The 25,713-nt window shown below is 44.4% G+C and overlaps 1 protein-coding gene across 3 annotated transcripts in view; it reads right to left on the reverse strand.

Annotated features, from left to right (window-relative positions):
* The window catches only part of slc39a10 (solute carrier family 39 member 10), a 44,143-nt gene extending 20,028 nt beyond the window's left edge, over positions 1–24,115 (reverse strand). Inside the window, exons 1-4 of one of the 3 annotated variants that reach the window (XM_036541241.1) lie at positions 24,010–24,115; positions 8,573–8,601; positions 4,618–6,063; positions 2,372–2,549 (exon numbers count right to left, since the gene is read on the reverse strand). In XM_036541241.1, coding sequence (XP_036397134.1) covers positions 2,372–2,549; positions 4,618–6,063; positions 8,573–8,575 — 1,627 coding nt within the window. In that variant the 5' untranslated portion in view covers positions 8,576–8,601; positions 24,010–24,115. Of the gene's footprint in view, positions 1–2,371; positions 2,550–4,617; positions 6,064–7,590; positions 7,856–8,572; positions 8,602–24,009 lie in introns of those variants that run through there. The other 2 variants (XM_036541242.1, XM_036541243.1) reach the window with 2 other exon arrangements.
* Between the last annotated feature and the right edge of the window lie 1,598 nt (positions 24,116–25,713).

The raw sequence follows: 25,713 nt of genomic DNA on the forward strand, positions 1-25,713 counted from the left end.
TCAGTTTAGCCAGAGATAGGGACATCCACTAAATCCCAATTCTCAAGAGTGAAAGATAAAAAGAGAAGAAATCAAAGGACAGCATTCAAAAATCAAAGTAATGGACTGAAATGGATTGCTGTTGCTTGATTTTGAAAAAATTACAATTATTACATTATAGCCTCTACCTACTTGGTAAATTTGCAGTGGCCTCCTAAAAGCCCTTTTATGCTCCCCCCACTAGCAGAACGAAGCACAAATACACAAGTTCTTTCTGCCTCTGAGAGGAGCTGGGACAGCTCAGGTACCTGCCCACACCAACTACCTTGCTCCACGCAACCTTTAAGAGAGGCCGTAAAAAAAATTATATATATATATATATATATCATTGACTTTTGACCACATTTTACTTCAAAAAACTGCCTTCTCCCCTCTCTCACCGCGTGTTCCATCCCCCTCCGACATTTCTCAAAGGAAAACAACGGGGTAGTATTTGTCTTTGTTAAATGCCACAGACAACATTAATACATATTAGGGTTTATGAATGTGAGACTGTAATGGTTGTAATCTGACAGGAGACATTTTCTGTACAAATGACAGTCGTGCAGAAGGTCCTATGGGGAGATTCAACTGTCAGTGGGGGCCTTGAAAGCCTTCATTTATATCGTGCGCGATGCTGCTTTGTCACGGAGCGCTGTCCTCCAGGCTATTAGGCTTCCAGCTTTGTTTTGTTCTTGTTAAGCTGCTTTTTATTTTTATGGCTTTATTGCCCCCAGTTTGATAACTTTTGATCTCTTTGTGGCTACTCCTGAAAGGGTTTTAGAACCCTGGTGGAACACTGCTTTAGAACAGCACCGGGCTCATCAGCAGTGTTTACTGTTCAAATACAAGCCCAAACATATCAGTGCATGACAGCATATGGAATTATATTATTGTCATTTAGCAGACACTTGATCTACATACATGTAGCTTTAAATTTTTACCCGTTATTACAGCTGGATATTTACTGAGGCAACTGTGGGTTAAGTATCCCGGTGGGGAATCGAACCAGCAACTTTTCGGCTACGAGCCCTGTTCCTTACCACTAGACCACAGTGCTGCTATATATTAATATAATATATAATGTTGTATATAACTATATAATGTGAGAGTACTATTACAAATGTAAACCATGTATATGAAGGCTGCTAAGTAGTAGTATACAACTACCTCAACCAACCACTGTTGGAGGACAAAAAGGAAGAAGAAGCTGGAAAAGACTGAAATGGGTTTTCAACAAAGCAAAAAAAAAACAGTGGGAAAAAAAAGACATCATGTACCAATGTCTGGTAGAAGGTCATTTACTATGCACGATGCACATAGAGTTAAAAACAAAGAAAAACTCTGCGGAGCTGCTGTCAAATCCAAGTCACATAATCTAAATCAGCTTACATGTTTTGGAAAGGAGTCATCTGGTCCAAATGTGGCTTCTGGTGAATAGTTAACCACACGTTTGATCACAGGGTGGTTTTTATGACCTTTGGCACAGAGTAAGGTGACACCGTGTATCCTCTCTGAACGCTGTCACAGGAAAACACACTCCTCCGGCCCTCTGATAGGGCAGCATGTGACAGGAGACAGGCACTGCAAAACATCCAAATAAACTGCCCCTTTCTGCAACAAGTTCCAGGGCAAATGGAATGGGCGAGTGTGTTCTTTGTACTGCAAACTGCTTAATGTTTCTGCAACAATGTTGGACAAACAAGTCACAGTGATGACTCTGTTGCTCATAATCCTAAAAACATACACACAAAGGGCGTGAGTATGTGCGTCTAACACTGCTGTGTCCAGCCACTATCCAATGGCGCCAGCCTCCTGCCTGTCCCCTTCCAAACTCTGAGAATATTTCTGCAGTGCTGTGGCTCACTATCAGCGCCACAATGTTGAGGGAGCATTATTTGAGAAGGGTGTTTTCGCGCAATGTTAATTTAACTTTTTATTTCAGTCTGTCAGGACATGTGCCTCCTAAGCAAACAAAACTCAGTACTATTCTCCAGTCCTTTAATCCCACAGATCTCCCAGTCCGTCCCACTCTACTAAGAGTGACAGCGCACCCCACTAAACGCAAACCCAGAAAGGATCGCACTCTCACGTCCTGCTGGATGAGAAGCCATTTAGGGCAGTTGGGCATCGCTGGCCAATGCAGACATGGTGCAGGGCTTTGCGCTGCTAGAACATTGTTAAACACATATGAAAAGGGCTTTTGATCCCAGGAGACTGAATGTAGTATGATGAGGCAAACAACCTTCATTCCTCTTGTCTGCTCTGGCCACAGCTACGCTCAGGTATGTAGGATGTGTGTGTATCTGTTTAGTGACTAGGAGAAGGCAGCAGCAGAAGAGCATGTCCTCACCTGAGTGCGCGGGCTCCAGGGCCGTGTGGGCGATGTCCACCTGGTGGTAGTGATGGATGCAGACGCGGCTGTCGATCTGGTACAGCAAGGCAGGGCACAGGTAGGTGAAGGTGGTGGGGGAGATGAGTGAGTCGGGGCTCAGCCCGTAGTAGTGGAGCAGCTGGGTCAGGTTCAAACACTGGTAGGGCAGAGGCAGACGCAGAGAGGGAGAGCCAATTAATCAGAGGTACAGCGCTGCTAGGCAACAGCCCTTACTGCCCACTCGACTCGACCCTATGGTCATGGATGGCCGCAGTAACCGCAGACTTGCACTCCGAGCCAAGACCTTAACCACCTGCTTCCACTAATGATGTCTAGAAGGAACCCCTTCTACAGTTCTGGAGGTTTAGACAGAGCTGGAAAACCTGCTGGATTGCAGAGTTTGGCTGCCCTGATATGACATTTGCTCATGTCAATCCCATGATCCACTACCAGTGGTGCAGACAGCATGTACAACTGCGCATGTGTGTATGTGTGAGAGACAGGGATGGCGGATGTGTGGTGTTTGTTTGTGTGTGAGAGAAAGAGACAGAGACAGCAGGTGTGTGTGTGTGTGTGTGTGTGTGTGTGTGTGTGTGTGTGTGTGTAGCGAAGGGCGAGAGCAGTCGCCCCGCCCGGCCTTGAACCCGGGTCTACGGGGTACCAAACATGCAACTTTGACCACGACGCCAAAGAGCCAGGTTCGTTGGTATGGCAGTCAGCGCGCATACTCAACCGTAGTGACGGCACTCCGTCACACTGCCCTCCCCTTCGGGAAGCGCGCCCATGCACTTCACGCACCATGGCATCCCTCACGCATTCTCCTGCCGTACTTCTCCCATCCCAGGGTGCCCCACTCACCAGTGCTTCACCCATCTCTGGGGTCCCTCACACCGTGCTTCACCCATCTCTGGGGTCCCTCACACACCGGGGTCAACTGAACCTGGGGGTCCCTCATACGGCTCACACACCGACTGGTGAGTGCCGTGGGCTGGCATGTAAAGCTGTTGCGGCCCCCACCACTACGACAGATGACCCTGTGCACCCTTGCACGGGTGAACCTCGCCCCACCACCACCTAGTGTGAGGAGAGAGGCTGCTAATGGTTTCTGAGGGACGCTACCTCCTCTCACACTGGCGAAGTGGGGGGGGGGGGGGGGGGGGGTTGTGCATCAATCACGGCTCATTTACGCCCAAGGGCAAGAGCCGCCTGCTACCGCTACATTTTTGCTTCAGAAGCAAAAATGTCAAGCTTAGTTACATGTGCACAAGGACTCTTCTCACTTTCTATTTTTTTTAATGACTTATAGAAGGGTTTTGTGATTTTGTTCCATTTTGGGAATCCTAAAAGGCCCCAGGACACAAAATGTCACCATCCCAATCCTGTCCTTTATAACTGATATGGACCAATCATCATTTTTTATAAAAGGGGAATATCGCCATTCTAGTCATGCCCTCTCTCACTGTTACTGCTGATATCAACTGCCATTTTTATAAACATAATGTGTTGATAAATATACCATGTTGATACTGATGTTTACACTGAAACTTAATTGTTAATTGATGTATAACTTAAATTAATTAAATTAAAAGTATCCCATTATATTCTTTATATTAGAGAAATCTTGTCTACTCCCTCAAAATACAATAGAGCTGGGCAAACATACCAAAATCATACCAAATCAATGATTTACTTTAATAACAATGGATCATTTCATTTGCATACCTCAAATCAAGTCATTATTTGCCCCACAATTCCATGTTCCATTCAGGAGCACCAGTCATTACTCTCACATCTGATACTGTAAACTGAGTGACTACATTTGAACTTCTGAAGACACTGCTTGGGGAAAACATCAGTGCTGTCCACTGTGAATCCACAGACAACATCATTGTTACACTGGCTACAAACCCTTTCCTGTTCTGCTGGCATTTTTATGATTTGACTGGCATCTGAACTCACATTTCTGACACTTTTATGCTCTAATTTTCAGTTGTTCCAGAGTCATACAAAACTGCACTGCACAAAGCTCATCAACTGAACCACCACTGTTTGGAACTATGTCTACATTGTAATAAAGCTGATCACTGTTAGGCTCTGTATTCACTTTAGTATGAGCTAAGCTTGTCCCTCTTTAGGGTAACTGATATGTACTGTTCTTTTCACAGCGCTGCTCCTGTGAGAATGTAATAAACAACAGCAGCAACAGCAACAAAAGTGGGACCCACCTCCTCATGCTGATGGTCCACGCCCCTGTGATTAGCCAGGACAGTGGGGGCGGGGTTTACTGGGCTTCCAGGAGCCTCCCTCTTTTTCACATGCACATGCCCATGATCGTGATCGTGGTCATGCATATGCGGCTGCTTGGTGCCCTCTTGCTCTTCTGAAGCTTTCCTATCATTCCCATAATCCCCTATGGCAGACGGGGCAGGTGTGAGGGCGGGGACACCTCTGTTTTTATTGCGGGAGCCTTTGTTCTTTGAAGGCTTCCTGGGTCTCTTGGTCATGGTGTCTTGGGGTGATATTGCCTGAGATGGCTGCTCTAGCTGCTCTGACTGGACTGACTGCTCTGTCTGTGCATTCCGTCCTGGCTGCTCTAGCTTCTCTGACTGTGCAGTCTGTCCTGGCTGCTCCAGCTGCTCTGTATGGACTGACTGCTCTGTCTGCACAGTCTGTCCTGGCTGCTCCAGCTGCTCTGACTGGACTGACTGCTCTGACTGTGCAGTCTGTCCTGGCTGCTCCAGCTGCTCTGTATGGACTGACTGCTCTGTCTGCACAGTCTGTCCTGGCTGCTCTGGTAGCACTGTCTGCGCTGGTTGCCCTGGAGGCTGTGATGGCTGCTCTGGCTGTGCTAGCTGCTCATGGCCCGTGGCATCTTGTGGCTGCACTTGGTGGCTTTCCGTGCCGTTGTGCTTGTGGTGATGGTGTGCGTGCGGGTGTTTGTGGCGGTGGTCATGGCGATGCCGCTGCTGTTCTCTTCTGCCGCCACGGTCGTGGCGGTGGTCATGATCATGTTCATGTTCATGTTCATGTTCATGGTCGTGATCATGTTCGTGGTCATGGTCTTCCAGAGGACCGCCGCTTGGGGCCGGTATGGCGGTCGGGTTCACGGTCGCCCCTGCTGTGCTTGGGTTGCAGGAGTTCTGACTGACATCGTGGTCTTCCTCAGGCTCTGCGTGCGGATGCGGATGGGGGTGTGGGTGGCTGCGGGGGTGAGGGTGGGGGTGGGCCGGGGAGTGGGAGTGCAGACCCTCCTGCACCTCCAGCAAATCCAGGTGTGCCACGTGGTCGTGGCCCAGGTCGTCATGGTCCAACCCCACCACTCGCACCTCCCCTAGCCCGAGGCTGGACAGAAGCTTCTGGAACCCTGTGAAGTCCAGCCGGTCCCTCTGGCCGTAGCGGCGGAACAGCTGCTGTATGTAGAACCTCTGCTCACTCTCGGCATCGCCCTGCCCGGGGACTGGGGGGTTGCCGTGGCCCCCTGCCTGGATGTAGGGCGCCTGGGAGATCTGCAGGTCGCTGTGGTCATGGGTGCGGGCATGGCCGTGGTCGTGGTGGTGGTGGTGGCCGTCACCGTGGCAGTGGCTGCACTGGTGGAACAGGAACGTGACCACACACAGGAGGCAAAACTTGGTGTGCACGTGGACCTTCATGGTCTCCTCACTTCGAGACACCTGCAAAACAAGCGCGGGAGTCGCCATCTCACATAACTCGCCTGCTTGGAGAAACCAAACAAGAACCACCCTAATCTGCCTCAAACACTGCTATGATATCTAATCCTATCAACAACAGGCCCGCTGAGTGGGTAGCTATTTCCCACAGTGTGAATTCAGCAGGCTCTTACAGCGCTGCTGAGAGTGAAAGCAGTGCAGTCAGGAGCCAAGAGGCACAATATAATTCCAGTCAGATGATGTTCGTATGTTCTCCTCGGGTTCTGGGGCTGGGTGGGGGGATGATCACAGAGAGCCGTAAAATAAAAACACAGGCCAGGGACTGAGAGGTGGAGCCGTGCATCACAGCTGTGCCAGATGCCTCCTAAAAATGTACTGAAGAATGTACTGCACAGAAACTAGGGGCGTGGTTCGAGTCGAAGGTCATGTGGAGGGTGTGTCGTGGCCCGTGCCGCCGAAACTCGCGGGGAACCCCTCGCTTCCCTTTCCCTTCCAGGAGGAAGAGGGAAAGAAGAAAAGAGGGAGTGTGGTACGAGCAGCTGTAACGAATATTCATGAATGAAATGGAATGGGCTGGGATCGAACAAGGTGTGTCAAACATTTCTCGCACACTCAGAGAAGTCCAACCAGTTCCACTCTGTCTGACTGTTTGCAAGGTTTACAGCCTGCTAAAAATGCAATGAATCTTTAGTATACAATCATCTGTCTATAAACAAACACAAAACACCTGTTTTCTGCCATTTCAAGTGATTTCAAACACACTTTAATGGGACAAACAGACTCACTCTGCACACAACAGCAAAGCAAAGCCTCCTGAAGCTAATATTTGTGCCAAGAAATACCGGTATCAATATTATCTTCATTGTTTGGAGCCTGTGAGCAGTGTGAGATTCCATTCATGTAATGATTACAGCAGTTAAAACTAAATTAAAATTACAGAACACTGCTGTAATTGACCACACGCTTCACTCTCATTTCCTGCTTTCAAAGTCAATCCTGTGTAAAAATGATTTGACATGTCTTAAAACAGTATAAATTCCAACAGTAGCATCAACGCAAACAGAGAAGCAATCACAGAGCAGACAATACTGAAAAATAAAATAAAATAATTAGAGGCATTCATTTCACACTGTTAAATTACTCAATGGAATCCAAGACACAGGACTACTACTGCTACTACTACCACCATTACTGCGACTACTACTATTACTACTACTGCTACCACTAATAACAAACAATAATGATCAAAGTCTGGATTACTGACACAGTCGACTACAATTCTGTTGAACATCCTTGTAACAAGTTTTGCACAGGACTTCCTGTGAATTACCACTTATAGGAAAACAGGTTTGAAAAACTACCCACAAGCCATTTCCACATGGATCCTTTGGTTCCATCTTCACCTCTACAATCCTACAGACCTTCAAAGGCAAACCCCGGCCGGTTTAAGCCGGGTGTCACAGATATTAGAACTGCATGCTGGCGCTGTCCAGTTTTCTTTGGCTTTAGCAACTGACGCAGAGTACTTACGGCAGTGTTGTGTCTCGCCCCCGGTGTAATTAAGTTAACTGGATATACCACGAAGGTCGGGAGTTTCTGTTTCTAACATTTACGGTTCACTTCACAGCTTCTATCAGCTGTTTATAAACTTGGAATGGCTCTGAACTATGACCCCCACAAGAGATAGGATGAGGCCAGGCTCATATTCAGTTTGAAGGCAGATATTTTTTTCCCCTTTCACAAAAGCACACTGTGTTTCCTCAATAAACTCTTTGTTGGAACGACGAAACCTTTTTCAAAGATTGTTGTCCAAGTCAAAAGCATAAAAAAAAACTGCACTTAATGCCATCATGTGACAACGAGCACGATACAGGAAAGTCTTCTAAAGTTGAGCAGGAAATTAATGTCTGGCAATCCTTGAGGGCTGTAAAAATATTGTCAAGGCCAATTTGTGGAGGTTGGACGTCCCATAACTTGATGCAATCATTTGTGTGTGTGTGTGTTTTTTTTTTTAACACCCCTTTGGAAACTTACTATAGTAAATTTGCATTTTGTTTAGGCTTCTCAGCTTTTAATTTGATGAGACCATTCACAATAATGCCAGGTGAAGAGATTGTCAATCATGGCCTGCAGTAACCATGAAATTATTATTATAGCTGTGTAGGCGCTCAACTCGCAATAACTAAGACTGAGGTGATTTCCCTCCAAGAATTTCACAGATGGCTCCATTTATTTTACATTAGCAAAGTTCTAGAATGACAACTGGGCAAGAGGACCATTTGGCCACCACAGGGGCCTCAAGGAACAGCCATAATTGATGATGCTATGTGTAATCATGATACTCCTAATGCTTTGAGTTTGTAACACATCGCGTGACAAAGGCGCGGGGTGGGGGGATTTGGCAGGGGGATCGATCAGATGGGAGCTAAAAAAAAATCATCTACAGTACTGAAAATGTCTGCCTTTGTTTGAAAGGTCAAGAGGAGCAGAAAAAATGGGACGGTTCACTTACCATATCCGTGGGTAGCTTCTTCACCTACACTGCAAATGGAAAAAGCAATTTACTCACTCCATACACCAACAACACATGAATGAAGGAGTCTAGGAGCCGCCGCAGGCAACGAGCATTAGTGAGACCTTTTTCCCTCGCTCGTGTGTGATGTAGCCTCATCGCAACGTGAGCGTTGTTTTGGGTGCAAACCGCAACTATTAATTTCATTAAGGCCTTTAAAACATAACTCTCAATGCAGAGGATCAGGCTGATAATGGCCCTTGGCTACAATTAAACTTACAGCCCATGGAACAATGTTGTTGAATTCGTTGAGTCGATTCTTTTTTTTCAAATGTGTATGATGTAAGCATGGAAATGTTGCACTAACCACTCCCACAGACCCTGTATTTTTTCTTAAAATTAGATGGCTTAATATCATATACAGGTTTCAGTACAAACCACAGAGTGCAAAAATAACCTGTCAAATTTACTGTCAACCCTCTCTTCAGAAATTAGGCTAAATTAGACACAAAGATTCAGTGTGACAACAAACATACTGTAATAATGGCATTGATTCACATTCATTTCCATCCTTGATGCAGTTTATGTGCAGACGACTGTGTCAGTTACCATGGAAGTACATAGATGACAACAATGGATGCTTTCTTTCAAATCAATGCTCTTCAGGGGTTCAGAAGAGTTACCTACACGGACCTCTGTAGACTGCTGGAACTTGTTTGACTGTGCAAGCTCATGGGCGTGAATGAAACCACCACCCTTTGTGACATCATAACACCCCGCTGTCCCCTTTTCACTTCCCCATTGCCACAAAGTCTGCCTCTAGTCAGGAAATTGTGATTGGCTCACTATAATTATGCAGAAAAGCACCAGTCATTCTATTATCTGTCTATCTGACTCATTCAGAAGAGCGTTCCATGAAAAGAATGTCTAAAGCAATGCCCACTGGTGATCAGAACAGAAAACAGTGCATGAATGTCGCTATATTAAATTGTGAGGTAAAACACAATGACCTTGCTGGGGCTTTAATCTACGCCTGCACGATATGAGGAAAATCTGCGATGTGCGATAACATTGTTCAATATTGTGATGACGATATGACTTGCGATAAATAAACAAATACTGAAGTGTGCATATTAGCTATACAGTCCCTATGTCTTTCTGCTTTAATAGGTACACTGCTAACATAGACCCCAAACATTGAATAACCTATGCCCACTGAATAAAAAATGAAATAAATTATTTCGAATATGCTTTTATTGACCAAATTGCACATGAATACCCAACCAATTAAACAGTACATTAATTTAAATAAGACATTATAACTATAAGAAATGAAAGTTTAATTTCCCCTGCTCCCTTTAAAATATTTTCTTCTAAACCAGAGGTGGCCAAAATCTTTCCTATGAAGGACCAAAAATGAATCTGGATGGAGGGCCGCAGGCTAAAAAAAAATGTTGATGTTATGTGAAATTACATTACATTAAAATGTATGACATTTTATAGAAAATTAACATCCTAAATCTAAAATAAAATTTCAAAAAAATAAAAACACTACTCTTTAATCTGCTTAACAGTAATTTTATTCATTTGCAGAGATGATTGTCAAAAACATAAAACATCCATATGCTTCTTTTTGGGAGCCTAAACATATTTATAAGTAAAGACACCTTCCTGACAGAAAGTGCACGCAACTCAAGGTGGTTTAGAAAATTAAGTTGAAAACAGCTATATTGTCCACCTTTGTAATCGAGTGGAAATTTGACTTCAGCTTGAAAAATTGACAGAAATATAAACATCATAGTGACAACACTGAATAACAAATCAATATTGGATATTAGGTTTACACTGAGCAACGTTTAAGTTACACATCACAAAATGCCGCCATATAGTAGCTAATGAGCCACAATGTCAAAACGTATTAACGAAAATTAGCTTCTCATTCACAGGGTCACTCGGAGGGATTTGGTAATTTCATTTTATAGTAACGTTGGCTAACTAATAGGGCTGGGTATTGGCACAGATGCCCTGATTCGATTCGATTCCGATTCACAAGCTAACGATTCGATTCAATCTGATTTGATTCGATTCTGATTCGATAAGAATGAGATATGAAATACTATATAGCAGCTTTCCATATTTGGAGAGATGTTTAAAAAGGGAACACAAATTTACAAATGCACAATTGTGAAAATCACTAAAGAAAAGGCCAAAGGCTTACAGTCATGCGCCGCTTAACATCCATACGGACAACCGTTTGCATATATGTCCGTAGTCCCATAAGGTTATAATAAAGTTTAAAAATCCTGATCGCAGAACAGGACGTAACAGACGTAACCGGACGTAGCACAGGCAACGCTTCCCGCACGCAACACGTCTATCTCATGTCTCATGGAAATAAAGCGATTGCCCTGCCAGGCGTATGGTACAGTACTTAGTATACCATATAATACATGTTTTGATAGTCATAATAAATGCCTATGCTAATGTCTTATGAAGCCTATGTACTGTACTGTACTTTCTATTGTTGTTTTAATGTGAACTTTGCATACTTACAATTAAAAAGTTTACTGTATAAGTATATGCTTCGACTCGTAAGCAGCAGCATCCAATCTCGTGCCTATTCCATATAGGTTTGCTAAGTATATAGTATGGTGTTGGCACAACGTCCAAATCACATAACGTCCTATTTCACAGAATGTATCATGGACGTTAAGTGACGCATGGCTGTATACCAAAATCTTTTTATTTGAGGAATACATGGGTATAGTTCCTTAAAACAAAACCAACCTGTATCAATGCCTACTTATTAATGACACAAAGCAGCAATGTGTTTGAGTCAGTTAGCTCAGGGAAAGCTGGTTTGTAAGGTAGCTACAATGACTGACAAAACGTAGCTGACTGCCAGTAGCAACTTTGCAATTGTGAACGTTTTCTTGCTAGCCTAATATGAACAACTAGCTAGCTAGCTACCTAGCTAACAAACATGAACAACTACATTTCTCTTGAATTGCGCTAAATTACATTGCATTCGTGAGCAAGTGTTGTGGTTCAGTTTAGCTAGCTAGCTGTTAGGTAGCTAGGTAGTGGTTGGGCACTGTATTAAAGTTAAATCTAAAAAGCTATATATATATATATATATATATATATATATATATATATATATATATATATATATATATATATATATATATATATATTTACATATATGAATATGTATACCAGGCATCTCGGACACCCTTCTCCATTCTTCTTTTTATTTATATCTCTGTACGTATCAAGAGACAAATTGTAGAGTATGGGGAAACCCAACACTGCCACGATGTTTGACTGGATGGAACCAGAATGTTGGATCATTTGTTTCAGCAACGTGTGTCATGCTGCCTTCGCAGTGTCGCATCACTCAGTATTTGCATAAAACAGACCTCGAGTCTAGTCTATTTTAGCCCCACCTAGTTGGCTTTGCAATGGGCACTTGTCTCTTGTCACTGTAAATGGCCAACTCTAAAATGAATGGCAGCCGGTCGCTTCATCTCTCTCCTGTGTCGTCCGTGTGACCTTAGGGTTAGCCATGGTGTGACCTTAGGGTTAGCCATGGTGAACATGGTCGTATCATAGTAAAAAAATATGATGTAACAGGTTTTCCTCTATGCGTTTACATAGAGAGGGCGACATCTAATGGGGGGGGACTAGTAATTGCCTTTAATCTGACAGGCTATGTCAGAGCCCATCAATTTAATTCTTTGGCTATGTTTAACCATTTCGGAAATGAACCTAGAAAACCGGAAAAAAATGCATATTAGCCTAAAAGATCGATCCATAAATTTTACAGATCGATATCGATATCAGACGAATTTCAAAAAACGATTAATTGAAAAAACGATAGTTTTGCACACCCCTACTAACTAATAACACCAACAACAGATTATTGGTCGGAAATACAACAGAATTCGCTAACCTGGGCTGTCAGGTTTGGCATAATTATTTTGCCTAATTCGTAGTGATTTCGCACTGACTTGTATGACTGAAATGGCAATAGTCTGGTTTCCTTACTGAGATCGTGTCAACTTAAATAACAAAATAAAACATGCATTTTAGCCATCAATTTCAACACTCGTTCCTGCGCAGAAATAACCACGATTTGTTTCCACGATTAGCAGTTTATTGTAAGTAAACACTTGGCAGAGTGGTGTTTTAGTGCTTTTTCCAAAGCAAACCATGTCGGGAATCGGTTTTGATAGCGTGTAACACGATTTCAGCTTTTTATGTGACGTCACTTGAAATCAGACTGGCAACCCTGCCGAAAAGGCCGACTGTAGTTTATCAAAAAGACACGCTTCTTTACTGAATTTTATTTCCTATTCAGCCAGGGCTCACTAAACCCCTGCCCCTTACCACTCACTGGTGGAACATCAGTTTTAAGGGGCATGTCATCTTACCTGGAAGAACATGGCGGCGGGAGCGCATAGGTCAAATGTTCGCATGCTGAGTGTGAATGCATGGCGAAGCAGGCAGTCTTTTGCGATGTGTTTATCGTGCATGTTCATATCGCAATGACGATGAAAATACGATTTATCGGTCAGCAATACTTTAATCCTGAGTGGTCTTTTACAGGATCAAGTAGCTCAGCACTGGGGAAAGTAAGCTAAAAGTGCCGGTATTTCTCATAATGTGTCAGGCGTTCCAAGAGGTTTTCTACTGATCGGGGGGAAAAAACAAAAAGCTAAGCTGACAAATTTGGCTGAGGAAGTAAAACGCAGACTATGTTAACAAGAAGGTAGATGAGAGTGCTGTCTCTCTCTATGGCAGAGCACCGCTCACCTGTGAACTTCCAGAGACCCTCTCTCTGAGTCTGTACGGGGTGGGGGGGTGCATGTTTATGGTGTGGGTGGTAAACATCTTGCATAACTTTTGTTCTTTAACCACCAAGCTGTTACCCCAGCAGTAAATGAAAAGCAGCCAAAAAGATGGGGGGGGGGGGCGTGCCTCTGGCTGGGACGGACTGCATTCCTTGGGCTGTGTTCAAGCAAACGCACCCCTCTCTCATCTCTGGCCTCCCAGACAACAGACGGCACAGACAGAGACCCCCTTAAGCTCTCTCATATGACTCTCACACGCACCCCTCCCATCCTGCTTGTTTGTGCGCAGGAATGCAGCATGCGGTTTCCCAGCATCGCCAAGGCCGCTCAGCACGGGAAGCTGGCATGGCGCTCCCACCGGTGCCCTCTAGGGCGCCTTCCTTCCCAGCCAATCCAAAGACCTCAGCCGTAATGGGAGGGTTAAGTCGACAATTCCACAACTGCTTACTGTATATCAGATTTACTATGACAACAGAGCTAACAGCATGCCGGTTCACACACCTCCTGACCTTAAGCGAGTCTTTGCAGCAGCTGATAATTTCACATCTTGTGTCCATCAACATCTTTCAATCCTAGTGAGACAGAAGTCGACAACCAAAGCGACAAAAATCAGCCAAGCAGCAGAGTGGACAGAAGAGAGTCACCTGCTGACAGTGGAGGCGGTGTGGAAGGCAGCACTCAGTAAAATGGAATTTTAAATTGGCGCTAACGCCCTGTCAGAATGGAACCCTGTCATTCTGCTTCACTCTTTAGCTCAAACCAGCTGTCACAGATTCATAACACTTTTCTGGATTTGCCTTGTGTGCACTTTGTTATTACATTCTGTTTCAAAATGAATGCAAAATAGGTAACAGGGATAAACAGGGATAATCATACTTCGCCTTTATTTTCAAGCCAAGCAGAAGGCAGATATGTAACAGAAAATATTCAAAGATATTCAAAGTTGGAGTTTGTCTTGTAAACCAGGATGCATTACCTCCTTCCACTGCCAAGCGTATTATTTACATGTTTCAGGCTGGGGGCATACAATCAGAAAACTTGTGCCAAGAATAACGCTGAAATCAACCCGTGCAATGCATTAACGATGGTGGGCAGGGCGGAGAATAACAGCAGCAATCAGTCTGTTCAATGCAGACATTTCAAACACATACAATAATTACAGCTGCGAGTTTGTGTGTCACTTGATTAAAAAAAGATAATTTTTCAAAAAAAGGAAATTACAAATTGTCAGGGTGAGCCTTTATGATTATGAATAGAGAAAAAATTTGGACATTCATCAGGACTGGGGGAAGGAGGGGCAGCTCTCCCAGTTTGGATAACTTAGCAGGGCTGCTTGTCAGCTGGTTTCTCTAAATCAGTCCACGTGAGCACCCTGGGCGGAACGGCTGGCCGGGTCCTCTGCCATGTGTGTTCTCCCTGAACGCACCAGATGGCCAGCCTGGGACAGGCACGGCCCTGCAAGGACATGACGGAAGCTGTGGGCGGTTCGCGCCCGTGGGGAGGGGGGAAACCAATCCGTCAATGGGCGAGTACGCTCGTCCGTGCAACCCCCCCAGACTTCCCTTTTTCTGGAATGGCAGAAGCCCATACTGAAGGTGTCTGCTGACAGTGTCCAGTTCTGCTAGAGAACGGGCTCGAGTGCCCGCATCAACGGACAGCTGGTGAACGGGCGCGGCTGGGTGGACAGGTCTGAGCTTTAAACCAGGTGACCAACAAACGCCTGCTCCCAACCTCTACTCCCGTGTGAGCCAGACAGACCAACAGAGGGGAGAGAACGAACAACGTCCCGGCCGCTGCAACTTTGGCCTTTCTTTTGCTGATTGTTGTTGCATATTTATGGATATTGCACATACTGTACCGATCAGTGATCACAATAATCTGAGAAAAACAGAGTAAAAACAAAAGCCCTTTCATTCCTCACAGACATTCTCTGTGGGAGTCCTTCTGGGTTCCGAGAACTGGAACACAGTTGTTGCGGAGATGACCGCAAAGTGGTTCTCCCAGGCTTTGCCGTTTGGCTGGTGGTGTAGGGTGGGATCATGCTCAAGAGTCCCCTGAAGGCTTTTATACAGCGATCCTTACTGACATAATTTCAGCAGAAGACACTTGTTCCCTGCAAATACTTCCCGTAGGTTCCTGCATCAGGAAATTCAGCGAAAACCAAAGACACAACCTGTTCCTGACACAAAAACAAACCTATTTATAGGATGAAAAACATCAGAGTAGAATAAGAGATTTAGAGCAATAACAAAGGGATTCATATATTCATATTATATATGCATATTTAGGCGATAACAGAACAGAAACAGGGAGAGCACCTAATGTGGATACATTTAACTGTAGATCAGGAATGGAACACGCAAAGGTATTCAAAATTTCATTTCGGTTTCCCTTTTATTGTGATTGATTATAACCTGCTAAAATGAGCATTGACACAAAATATACTACGGTCTAGCCCAGTATTTCAGGTCAGAGAGCATAAATTCAACACAACAACTGAAGTCGTATTGGAAAAACGAGCCCCACATATTTTTTCAAAAAGCAGATATAGTGTGAAACAAAAATGGGAGAGTCATGGTCATCATAAGCGCGACGCGCCGGTTGCGGCAAAAGTCACATTATGGTCCTTTTTCGAAGGTTCCTGAGGACACCCTATTCTGAGGATTTAAACTGCCAGTCTGAAGACTGTAGATTTACCTCCACACCCGCATCAGCACAACGTCACCTGCACCTGTCTCAGCCTTTCCACTGACACCCCACGGCTGTGCTTCTCCTGGTTACCGCTCTATACACACTTACAGCTAGTCACACACTCAGCACACTCATTTCAGTGTTCGTTCCATGTGATTGGACTCGTTTTGTGTGTTCCTGGCTTATACGGCCTCTTGACTGGCAGACCCCCTAAGAAAGCACAAAAAGGCACAATGGAGCTGTAAGAGGCCAACGTTTCCTTTAACTTTTCTGCTACATACCTAATCCGACAACAGTGGTGGAAATAAAACAGGACCCACAAAAACCAGCATCAGGAACCTGGTTGTGATGCCAAGGTGTCATGATGCTCTTGTCCCCGCATTCTACATCACACAGCCTGCATTTTCTTTCTAAACTACTATTATCATTACTATAACTATCATTAATCAAATTATTATTACAGTTATTTTCCTTTCTTTAATCCCCAGCAGCGTAGCGATGCCCTGCAATTAACAACACACCTGCAGAGGACAGTTGTCATGGAAAAAGCTGTCATTGATACCCTGCATTCCTCATTTTTATTCTACTGCATCAGAGCTCTGCAGCCTGAACAACCACAAACACACACCCAGAGTGGGGCAAAGATGGAGCGGACGTGCAGCTCTTGGGGGCGATCAGCATGTGAGACGGGTTAACAAATAACGGCCACCGTGGCCAAGGAGTGCGGGACCGGCTCAGGCCGTCACCACCGGCCCTGCCGGGCATCCCGACCGTGAAATTAACATACGCACAAAGACCTGTAAGACTAAGCCGATGGTAACGGGATCCTGCAGCAGTTCCAACTCCTCCCTTGCTCACTCACTCCCTCCCTCTCCCCCTCCCTCCTCCAGCTCAGCCTCCCCCCTCTCCCTTCTCCCTGCCCCAAACGAATAAACCAGCACTGCGGAAGCTGGAGACGCACCCCCGGCTGAGCAAAGCGGGAGCTGAAGAAAGCACAGCCGTTTTTTTGGTGCCGCTGAGCCTCCTGCGGCTGTGGCCCTTTCTCGTCCCCGGCTTTACTGTGAGCACTGTGCTACCAGAGGACAAGAGAGGAAGAGGAGGCTGGGAGAGCTCCTAAATTCCTCTTGCGGCACGGCTTACCTCTTTAGTACCTGGAGTGTCAGTCATCCCAGGCTCCCTTCACGCAAATGGCAGTGGAAGCACAGGGGCCTGAGGTTTATGTTTTGAAACCTTACACTTAAGTCAGGTGACACTGCTCAGGGCAGGGGTGTCTTGGGGGCGGGGGGCTTTCTGTTAATGCGCTTGTGGGCGAATGTCTTGGAAGAGACCCCCTGCGGGCCTGCAGGACGTATGCATCCTGGCAGGTCAAGCATGCTGCCACGCCCAGCGGATTACCTAAAGGAGGCAAGGCGGTTACGAGAGAGCACGCCACGTTTATTCCCAACAGGAGTGCGACCTCAAAAGCATGTTGCACGCTAAGACCACTCCATACCCTGTTTAAAAATATTAAAAATGAGAAATACTAAACAAATACACAAGAGAGAGCCCGAACGAAACAGGCTAGGGGAAAAAAGGGGAACAGACAAGAACTATGAGAGAGGAAAAAATAATGAAGGGGGGGCAGAGTGGGGGCTAATCCAGGAGATTTTCAATGCCTGTCAACTAGATTCCCACATTACTAGTGAAGCCCATTGGGTGAGATATGCAAAGTAAACGAGGGAGCTTGGGTGGGGGGGTATCATTCTGGACGGCTTCGCACGGAAATGCTCCGGGCTGTGATTTGTGCGTCGGTGGCCTCTCGGATGCTCAGACTGGAGGGAGCAGTAAGGAGTGGGGACGAGCCAGGCCTCCTGCGCTCGCTGGCTCGTCACCTTCATGCCACGCTGCTCCTCTGATGGCCCCGCCCACCGTCCTCAGGATGCTCTTGTCCTGTCCATTTAACGGCTGCCATCGGCACATTAACAAATGTGACTTTAGGAATTAATCTGCCCCTTGCTGCTAGCTTTGCTGCTGTCTGAGGGCTGCATCTCCTCGACACTGAAATGTCACTGCACCCCGCAGCCATTCTTCACAGTCTAGGGTGTATTTAAGGGTACACATATGGCTGTTTACGTCTGTGTATGCGGCAATGGAACTTTCCCATAAGGTGCTGCTTTCCCCTGAGCTGTAAGCACAGGAAATGGCCACGTGTTGGTCATAGTGCTATTAGACTCTCTGAAGTTTTACAAAGCTTCCAAGGATCAAAACTAAGAAATAAAGAAATCTTTTTATTGAAAACACTTTAAAAAAGCAGCAATAAAAAACAGGCTGACATAAACTGCTGAAATCTAAAAAAGGAATAAACACACATAAAATAACACACATGTACAGTATAACTGAAAATAACAATACCTATCGCTGTATCTATTGCCATACGATATCTCTTAATACACTATCTCTCCATACCTGGGGGTTCCTCCAGTAGTCGACTATCTAAGCCATTTTGCTGATATATTCCTATTATGCTTGATAATTCCACTTATGGAAAAGTTCCAAAAGCAGTTGATCACTGCACACTATACACACATTATAGACTGGTCTAGGTCACTCCTGGCATGTTTCTGGGTCAGAATGTAACTGATGGTAAAGCCTGTAGAATACAGAAGGCTTTCTGAGCTAAAAACAAGGATTTGTATTAAGTGGCAAATAAAATGAAACACGGTTATATTGAAAACTGCTAATACAATTACACAGTCCGTTCCCAGCTCAGCTAAGACGTTTCAGTTACGCATGACTACCTTCGCATATAACAGCAAAGGATATTTTTACAGAGGCACGGAATATAGGCTAAGGGCTCACTTTCTTCTCTGTTAGGATCCAGGGCAGTCTCATCCAGTCACTGGAGAAGTGGTCTGGTCGAGTACACTGGCTTTAATGGGCAGGTACTTTTTTTGACTCGTCAATAATCATTTACACCTTCTCTCTGTCCCCAGGTTTCAGTGAAATCATTCCAGGGCATTCCATTTGTGGCGTGAGGTCAAAGTTACTTGAGTGCCATGGACATGTTTGGGCGGGCAACACTTGGGCCTTATGCGTAATCAAATGATGTCATCGTTCATCAGTGGGTTGCTCAAACAGGCACTGTGACTCACCCACTACTCGAACAGGTTGCGCTGTTGTGTCGGTGTAGTAACAGTCGCTTGTGAACCCCATGTTGGTCAGATGTCCCCTGAGCTGCCAACCACCGACTCCTTATCAACCTATCAGGAGACTTTGCCCTCCTCAGTAACTACTCTGATTCAACGCTTTGACAACCTCCTTGTCACTCCACTGCACATATCTGATCACTACTTTGTTTAGTTCATGTTGTGTCTCCCTCCATAACCACCATCCTCTCCTCCTCCTGTTTTCTTTCGCTGCGACCTCCGTTCCCTCCCACCCACTCACTTTTCCTCCCTGATCTCTGCCTCTCTCCCCTCTCCCAACCACTTCTCCTCACTAAATGTAGATGACGCCACTGACACTCTCTGCTCGACAGCATCTAACCACCTGTCGACAGCATCTGCCCTCTCTCCTCCAGGCTTCCATGCGCAACACCCTCCAACCCCTGACATCTCCATGACCAAACTGCACCTACTTACCTGAACGTGCTACTGCAAGCCTATGCTGCTACACTCTGCTACCGAATGGCAGATCACAAAATCACTTTCTAGAACTTTCTCCGCCGTTGTCCCCCGACGATGGAATGAACTTCCACACTTCAGCTGAGTCCCTCTCTGTCTTCAAGAAGCATCTGAACACACAGCTCTTCCGCTCTCACCTGACCACCTGAAACACTACCTCCTAAAGGAATTTCTCATGTCTCAAAACTGTTTCCTACTAAACTATAAAAAAAATGTAATCTAATGTTTAACGCACTTGTTATCTCTGCCACCTAGCTTGTACCTCATCTGGCCAACCACTGAAACCTAGTTATACAGCTCTTCTAACACTGTTGACTCTTTATGGGGTTTTGCTTGTGTTGTACTCTACCTTATTTGTAAGTCGCTTTGGATAAAAGCATCTGCCAAATGAATAAATGTAAATGTATGTAAATGTACCTTAGTGTGGTTGTGGAAGCTGCCCTACCTGAGACATCACACACATGCAATGTCACATGAACGTAAGTCCAAGCACAGACTGGTTTTTGGTTATCAAATTAAGCTCACTGTAGATGGAAAAACAGTTACTATGAATAACACAAAATTATATATTGACTATAATATAATATAATATAATATAATATAATATAATATAATCGACTTATACAGCTATTTAGTCTAATTTCTGTATGTGGACAAAATTTAACTTTGAATGAAACAAACTGAATGTCAACAACAACACAGACAGGCTGGCACTACAACCATGATGTACAAATCACAAGACTTCGTCTCGGCATGATACCTTGATGTAATGTTTTTGGAAGAGGTTAATTGCACAAAGAAGACATCAATGTGACTGATGTTTCCTGTCTGCTGAAAATACTGAACAAATCACCCATACATGTGTAATGACCATGGTTAACAGATCCTAAAAGCTTGCTGTTCTGGTGTTTCCACATGAATGGGGTCTACTTTCATTGTTTAATAAGGGATCATTAATGAACTTTTTACCTTTCCTAAGAATGCCCCTGTCTCTCATTGTTGCACATGAATGCATGGCAGAATGCCAGACAGAAAAAAAATGTTTTACAATCGCACTTATGAGGTGGTTATGAAAAGTGGATTATGCAAAGTGGATTAGCACAAATAATTGAGAGGTTTGTGATTAATGTTAGCGTTGGCTATTGGAACGGTATTAGCAGAACTGTTTGGAGGGTAGCCTAATTGTTGTCTTTGAAACCAGGAGGTCTACCAGATGACAGCATTAACCAAGGGTCTCCACAATCACAGTGGAACGGATCACTTTTAAACACACACAGGACAGTGCATCAACAGCACTGGGATCAGTGCTCAAAGCAGTGACCTGTCTGACTGTGGAATTTGTCTGCACCTTGTAATTCCAAAAACTGCCACTCAGCTCCTCTCTGCTGTCCCAACATCCTGTTCCAGGATGAGCTGTACCATAGACATACAATATAACATCCTTGTGGCTGTAACTCTCACGACTGCTGCTGATTAAGGCTGGATTGGAACTCTCAGCCCTCAGCGCCGAAGCACATGACCATTTCAGAGTGTGTTATTTGCTGGAAACAAAAGTCTGATACTGCATGCCACTGGATGCAACATTTTATCAGGTAAAAACCATATGATGCACCAATACTAGAAAGACTCTTCTTGTTCATCACAGAATTGTTACCATTGTAGCGGAGGATGTAGAGTACAGGAACATAGTATCTGTGGAAATTATGGAGGCTTTTCAACTGTTGGACCTGACGCCCGATACACCATTGAAGGTAGCTAACAACTGCATCAACGCAAAAGTACCAAACATTACCCTCTGATTGTCAGCAGTTACTTGAAAGTAAACGAGAGGAAGTTCTCCCTGAATATCTTCACATCTGACCCAATGATAGTCACGTGATTTTTTGAGACAATGGTTGCGATACACACTTGAAATAACCAGCCAAACATGGGAGCATGTGTACTAGGAAATATGTACTAAACTTATGTTTACTTAACAGCAGCATAATGTGGTGGTAGGAACAGGGCTTGTAACCCAGAGCTGGCCCAAGGACACTTGTACCCTTGGGTTAAGGAATTAACCTGACTGTCTCAGTAAAGATCAAGTTGTATAAATGGGATTGTGACATGTCATAAACTAATTTGCTCTGGGTAAGAGTGTTTGTTAAGCAAATGCAATCGTTTCCCCAAATGTTTCGGCTAAGCCTACACAGCACGGCACAGCTCACAATGGTCGGGCTATTTAATGGATAGCCATTCCAATAGACGTGGATCATTTAACAGGTAAATCATAACTTTGTTGACGCTACATGTGATTTAACAGCGGATTCAAATGTAAAAGTGGCTACAATTTTGTTAATACGCTGCACTTTTTCAGCGTATTGACCTTATAACTTCATTCTCAGGTTTTGTTTAAAGTTAGCAGGGATACTACAAACTCTTCTGATGGGTACATTTACAGACTCATTTATTTGGTGACAAATGACGTCGTTTTAACGCATCAGAGAAACATGTCTCGTTATTTAGGATCTCACAGGCGATCCCTCCCAGTCAGAAAATAAAAACACGCTTTCATTACCGCCACGCAATCTCCATTGTGCCCCCATGTTTTGTACTTAAATTCGATTGAAAAGGCAACGAAAACTGTTCGCCCTCTAATGCGCGGCTGTAGGGCACAACTGCGTTTCTTTTACGCACACCGCCCGCAACATATTCTAACCGATGCCATCCGATCAGGGCCAGCTCATTACCCACCGACTCGAAACGATTGTGTGTACGCAGGTACTTAGTTTCATGTTCATCTATACGTGTCCCTGTCACCTATGCTGCCGTAACAGCTCTTGGAGCGAACTGCCAAAATGAAGAACAATGGTGGTGACGTAGACTTGTAGCGCGAAACGCACCGCAGATGTATGACTGAGACCATCGCCAGACAGAAGAGATCGTTTCATTCCATTCGGCAGACTAATATTAAACAGCTGACTAGGTATCATAAGTGCATTATTCACGTTAGCTAACTTGCATTATAGTAAAACAGTTCGTCTGAACATCCGAGGGGAAACTGAATGTGACGTGACAATGCAGATTTACAGACACCTGCTCACACAGATATGTAGATTATTTAAATCAATGGCAATTCATTTAACCCAATCTGCGCATTTGCCAGCATTTACCAACTCTCAAAACAAACGAAATACCTTGAATGCAACTGTTGTATCTACGTCAGCTACGCTTCAACCCCAAGCTGCAATTTGATGGCGGGACTGTCGCATAGGCGTCATGGATCATTAGTTACTACGTTAGTGAGCTTCTATTCCAACAGATTTGCTTGTACTACATTTGCAGCCAAACGTCTACAATGGTGTACCTTGGCTAAAACAGTCAAATATCTTTATTCCATTAGAAAACAACTGACAAGCTGCGGTTCTCTCTACCTTTAGTTTGCTAGTCTAGTCATCTCTCTTCCTGTAGGGTGACACCGGGAAACCGAGTAGAAGAACTTGCTGGGGATGCTTAGCTTACTAGCTAGTAGCCAAATGATTTTCACGCAGAAACGAACCCGGGTTAGTCATAGCCATCTTCGTTAACACAGATCATGGGTTTCACACCCATTTCTCATACTATATGTAGCTAACTTGCTAGCAATCATTCCTAGTCTACCTAGCCACGATTCACACGTGGTAGCATGACAAAATACCTGAGACGGAACGCTAGCTGGCTAATACCTGTACATAACTAACACCAAACCACCCAGGTTTCCATACACACGCTTTACATTAGCAGTAAGGTAACATCCCAACCAGCTACAATCAAGTTCAGTGGATTTAATTTAGCGAGGTATCTTGCTGCGTGTTTCACTAAACACCGATGTCTAGCCAGCTATACGGCAAGCACATCCTTTACAAAGGAAATCAAAACAATGTCTGGCTAACTAAATAGGTTGCTACCTAGCCAGTTAGCAAGCTTCATAGGTAATGTTAGCCAAAAGCGATGTAAAACCCAAACACGCGGTTAGCAAACTGCTATCTAGCTAACTAGATAACGAACGTTGGCGATTCCCAGGAAATGAGCTTAGCGATGTAGCTATGCTAACAAGATCAAGCTTTTTGTCAAATACTTTAAACTCCGAACACTTTATTTCAGAACAAATTGAATTCTTGGAAGCATCTTTCGACTTGTTGTGTTTAAGCTGTCCGGTTCCGTGTTGTGGGAGTGGATGAAAACAAATCGGGTTTTTTTATATAGTTACCTCACTCGAGTGCCGTGTGCATCTCCTCTTCGCTCGGTACCAAAAAAATTCAATCCGTACAGCCAGCCACGCACAAAAGGCCAACGGGTATGCGGAAGGGTATTCACGAAAGCGTGTTGCGTACTTGCCGTACACGTCCTGTGTTTTCCCCAGTTGCGTTCACGGAGGAGAGTAAATCAAAATTGCGGAATAGACGCATGATGAAATGTGACGTCTTTTTGATTCGTACTTTTTTCAGACGGCACTCTTCGGTTCTGCCTCTTCAATATTCACTGTGCTTTAGCCTTAAATAGTTGCAACATAAGATTTTAATACACAGATTTATACATGTATAAATAAATGAGTAAAATAATTTTAAAAAGACACACACTTTGCCATCGGCAATTGTCAGCAATTAGCATTGTGCTATAAATCAAATCAAAACGTTTGATGATCATAAATGATTAAAGAAATGGACAAATGTTCAAAATATTGTGTTTTATTTTGACTACACAATAAACAACCTCAATAATATATAATATAACTCATGCTGGTCAACGAGGTCGGGGCTTACATAGCCAACTAACCACGTATCTCTAAGTGAAGACACGTGGTTAGTTGGCCGTGAAAGAAACTTTTTCTCACGCCAAAAAAGTTATGTACATCAGACCGTGTTTTTTTTCTAAGACTTTTCACCTCCCTAACTAGCCGCGTGATGTGCTGGTGTTATCCGGTGGTCTAGTGGTCTGTGCGCGTGAACTGCGCTGTCAGGTGGAAATCATAATGTCCGTCACATTGTTCATTGTGCAACAAACCACACTGGAATGTTAAGTCAAGTACGGGTGTACCGCTGTAGGCCATTATTATTATTATTATTATTATTATTATTATTATTCGGTTTAAGCCTTGACAATGACAATATACGTTGCGTAGGAGTATTTTACACAGGATTGAACGCATTGCGATGCGTGCAGTCACTGTGAACATCAATACTACTGAGCTGGATGTCTGTATGAATAGCAATGTCTGTATGAAGTTTATTGTAAGAAACGTCCTGTGATGGCAGTGCAATAATTTTAAACATGATCTTTATAAACTGTATTACATTCATGCACAGTGTTGAAAGAGCACGCTCTGTCCAAGAAAATATTGTGCTGGATCCAGTCAACAAGGTGGACTTGGTCTTCTGGTTGCAGCTGGGGGACAGAGGGTAATTTTTAACTGCACCTTTTCTCACTTGAAACCAATAGCTCTTCAGTCTGTGGAAAAAAATGTGTGCGTTTATCTCTGTGTATCTGCCTGAGTGTGCTGGTGTGTGTGTGGCTGTTTGTGTGTGTGCTTGTGTGTTTCTCTGTGTCTGTCTCTGTCTATATGTTTATGTGTGTCTCTGTCCCTCTGTATATCTGTTTGTGAACATATATGTGTGTGTCTGTGACTGTATACAGTATGTGTGTTTCTGTGTGCATGGTTTGTGTGTGCATGCACACACATGCGCATGTGTGTTTGTGTGCAAAGAGGCTGTGATGCACACACCTGCTGTGCTGTCAGATCGCAGTGGTGCTGAGAAACGGCGGCTGTCTGCTGACCTTGGTGGGAAAATAAATAAATAAGTAAGTGCTTCTTATCGAGAAATGTGTCAACAAGCCTTTTTTCACTTGTCACTTACCTCCAGGGACTTTAAACTACCAAGGTCTTTCATTTTCTCTCATTATCAAATTATTACCT

Source organism: Megalops cyprinoides, chromosome 11 (genome assembly GCF_013368585.1).
Source record: "Megalops cyprinoides isolate fMegCyp1 chromosome 11, fMegCyp1.pri, whole genome shotgun sequence".
Taxonomy (NCBI): domain Eukaryota; kingdom Metazoa; phylum Chordata; class Actinopteri; order Elopiformes; family Megalopidae; genus Megalops; species Megalops cyprinoides.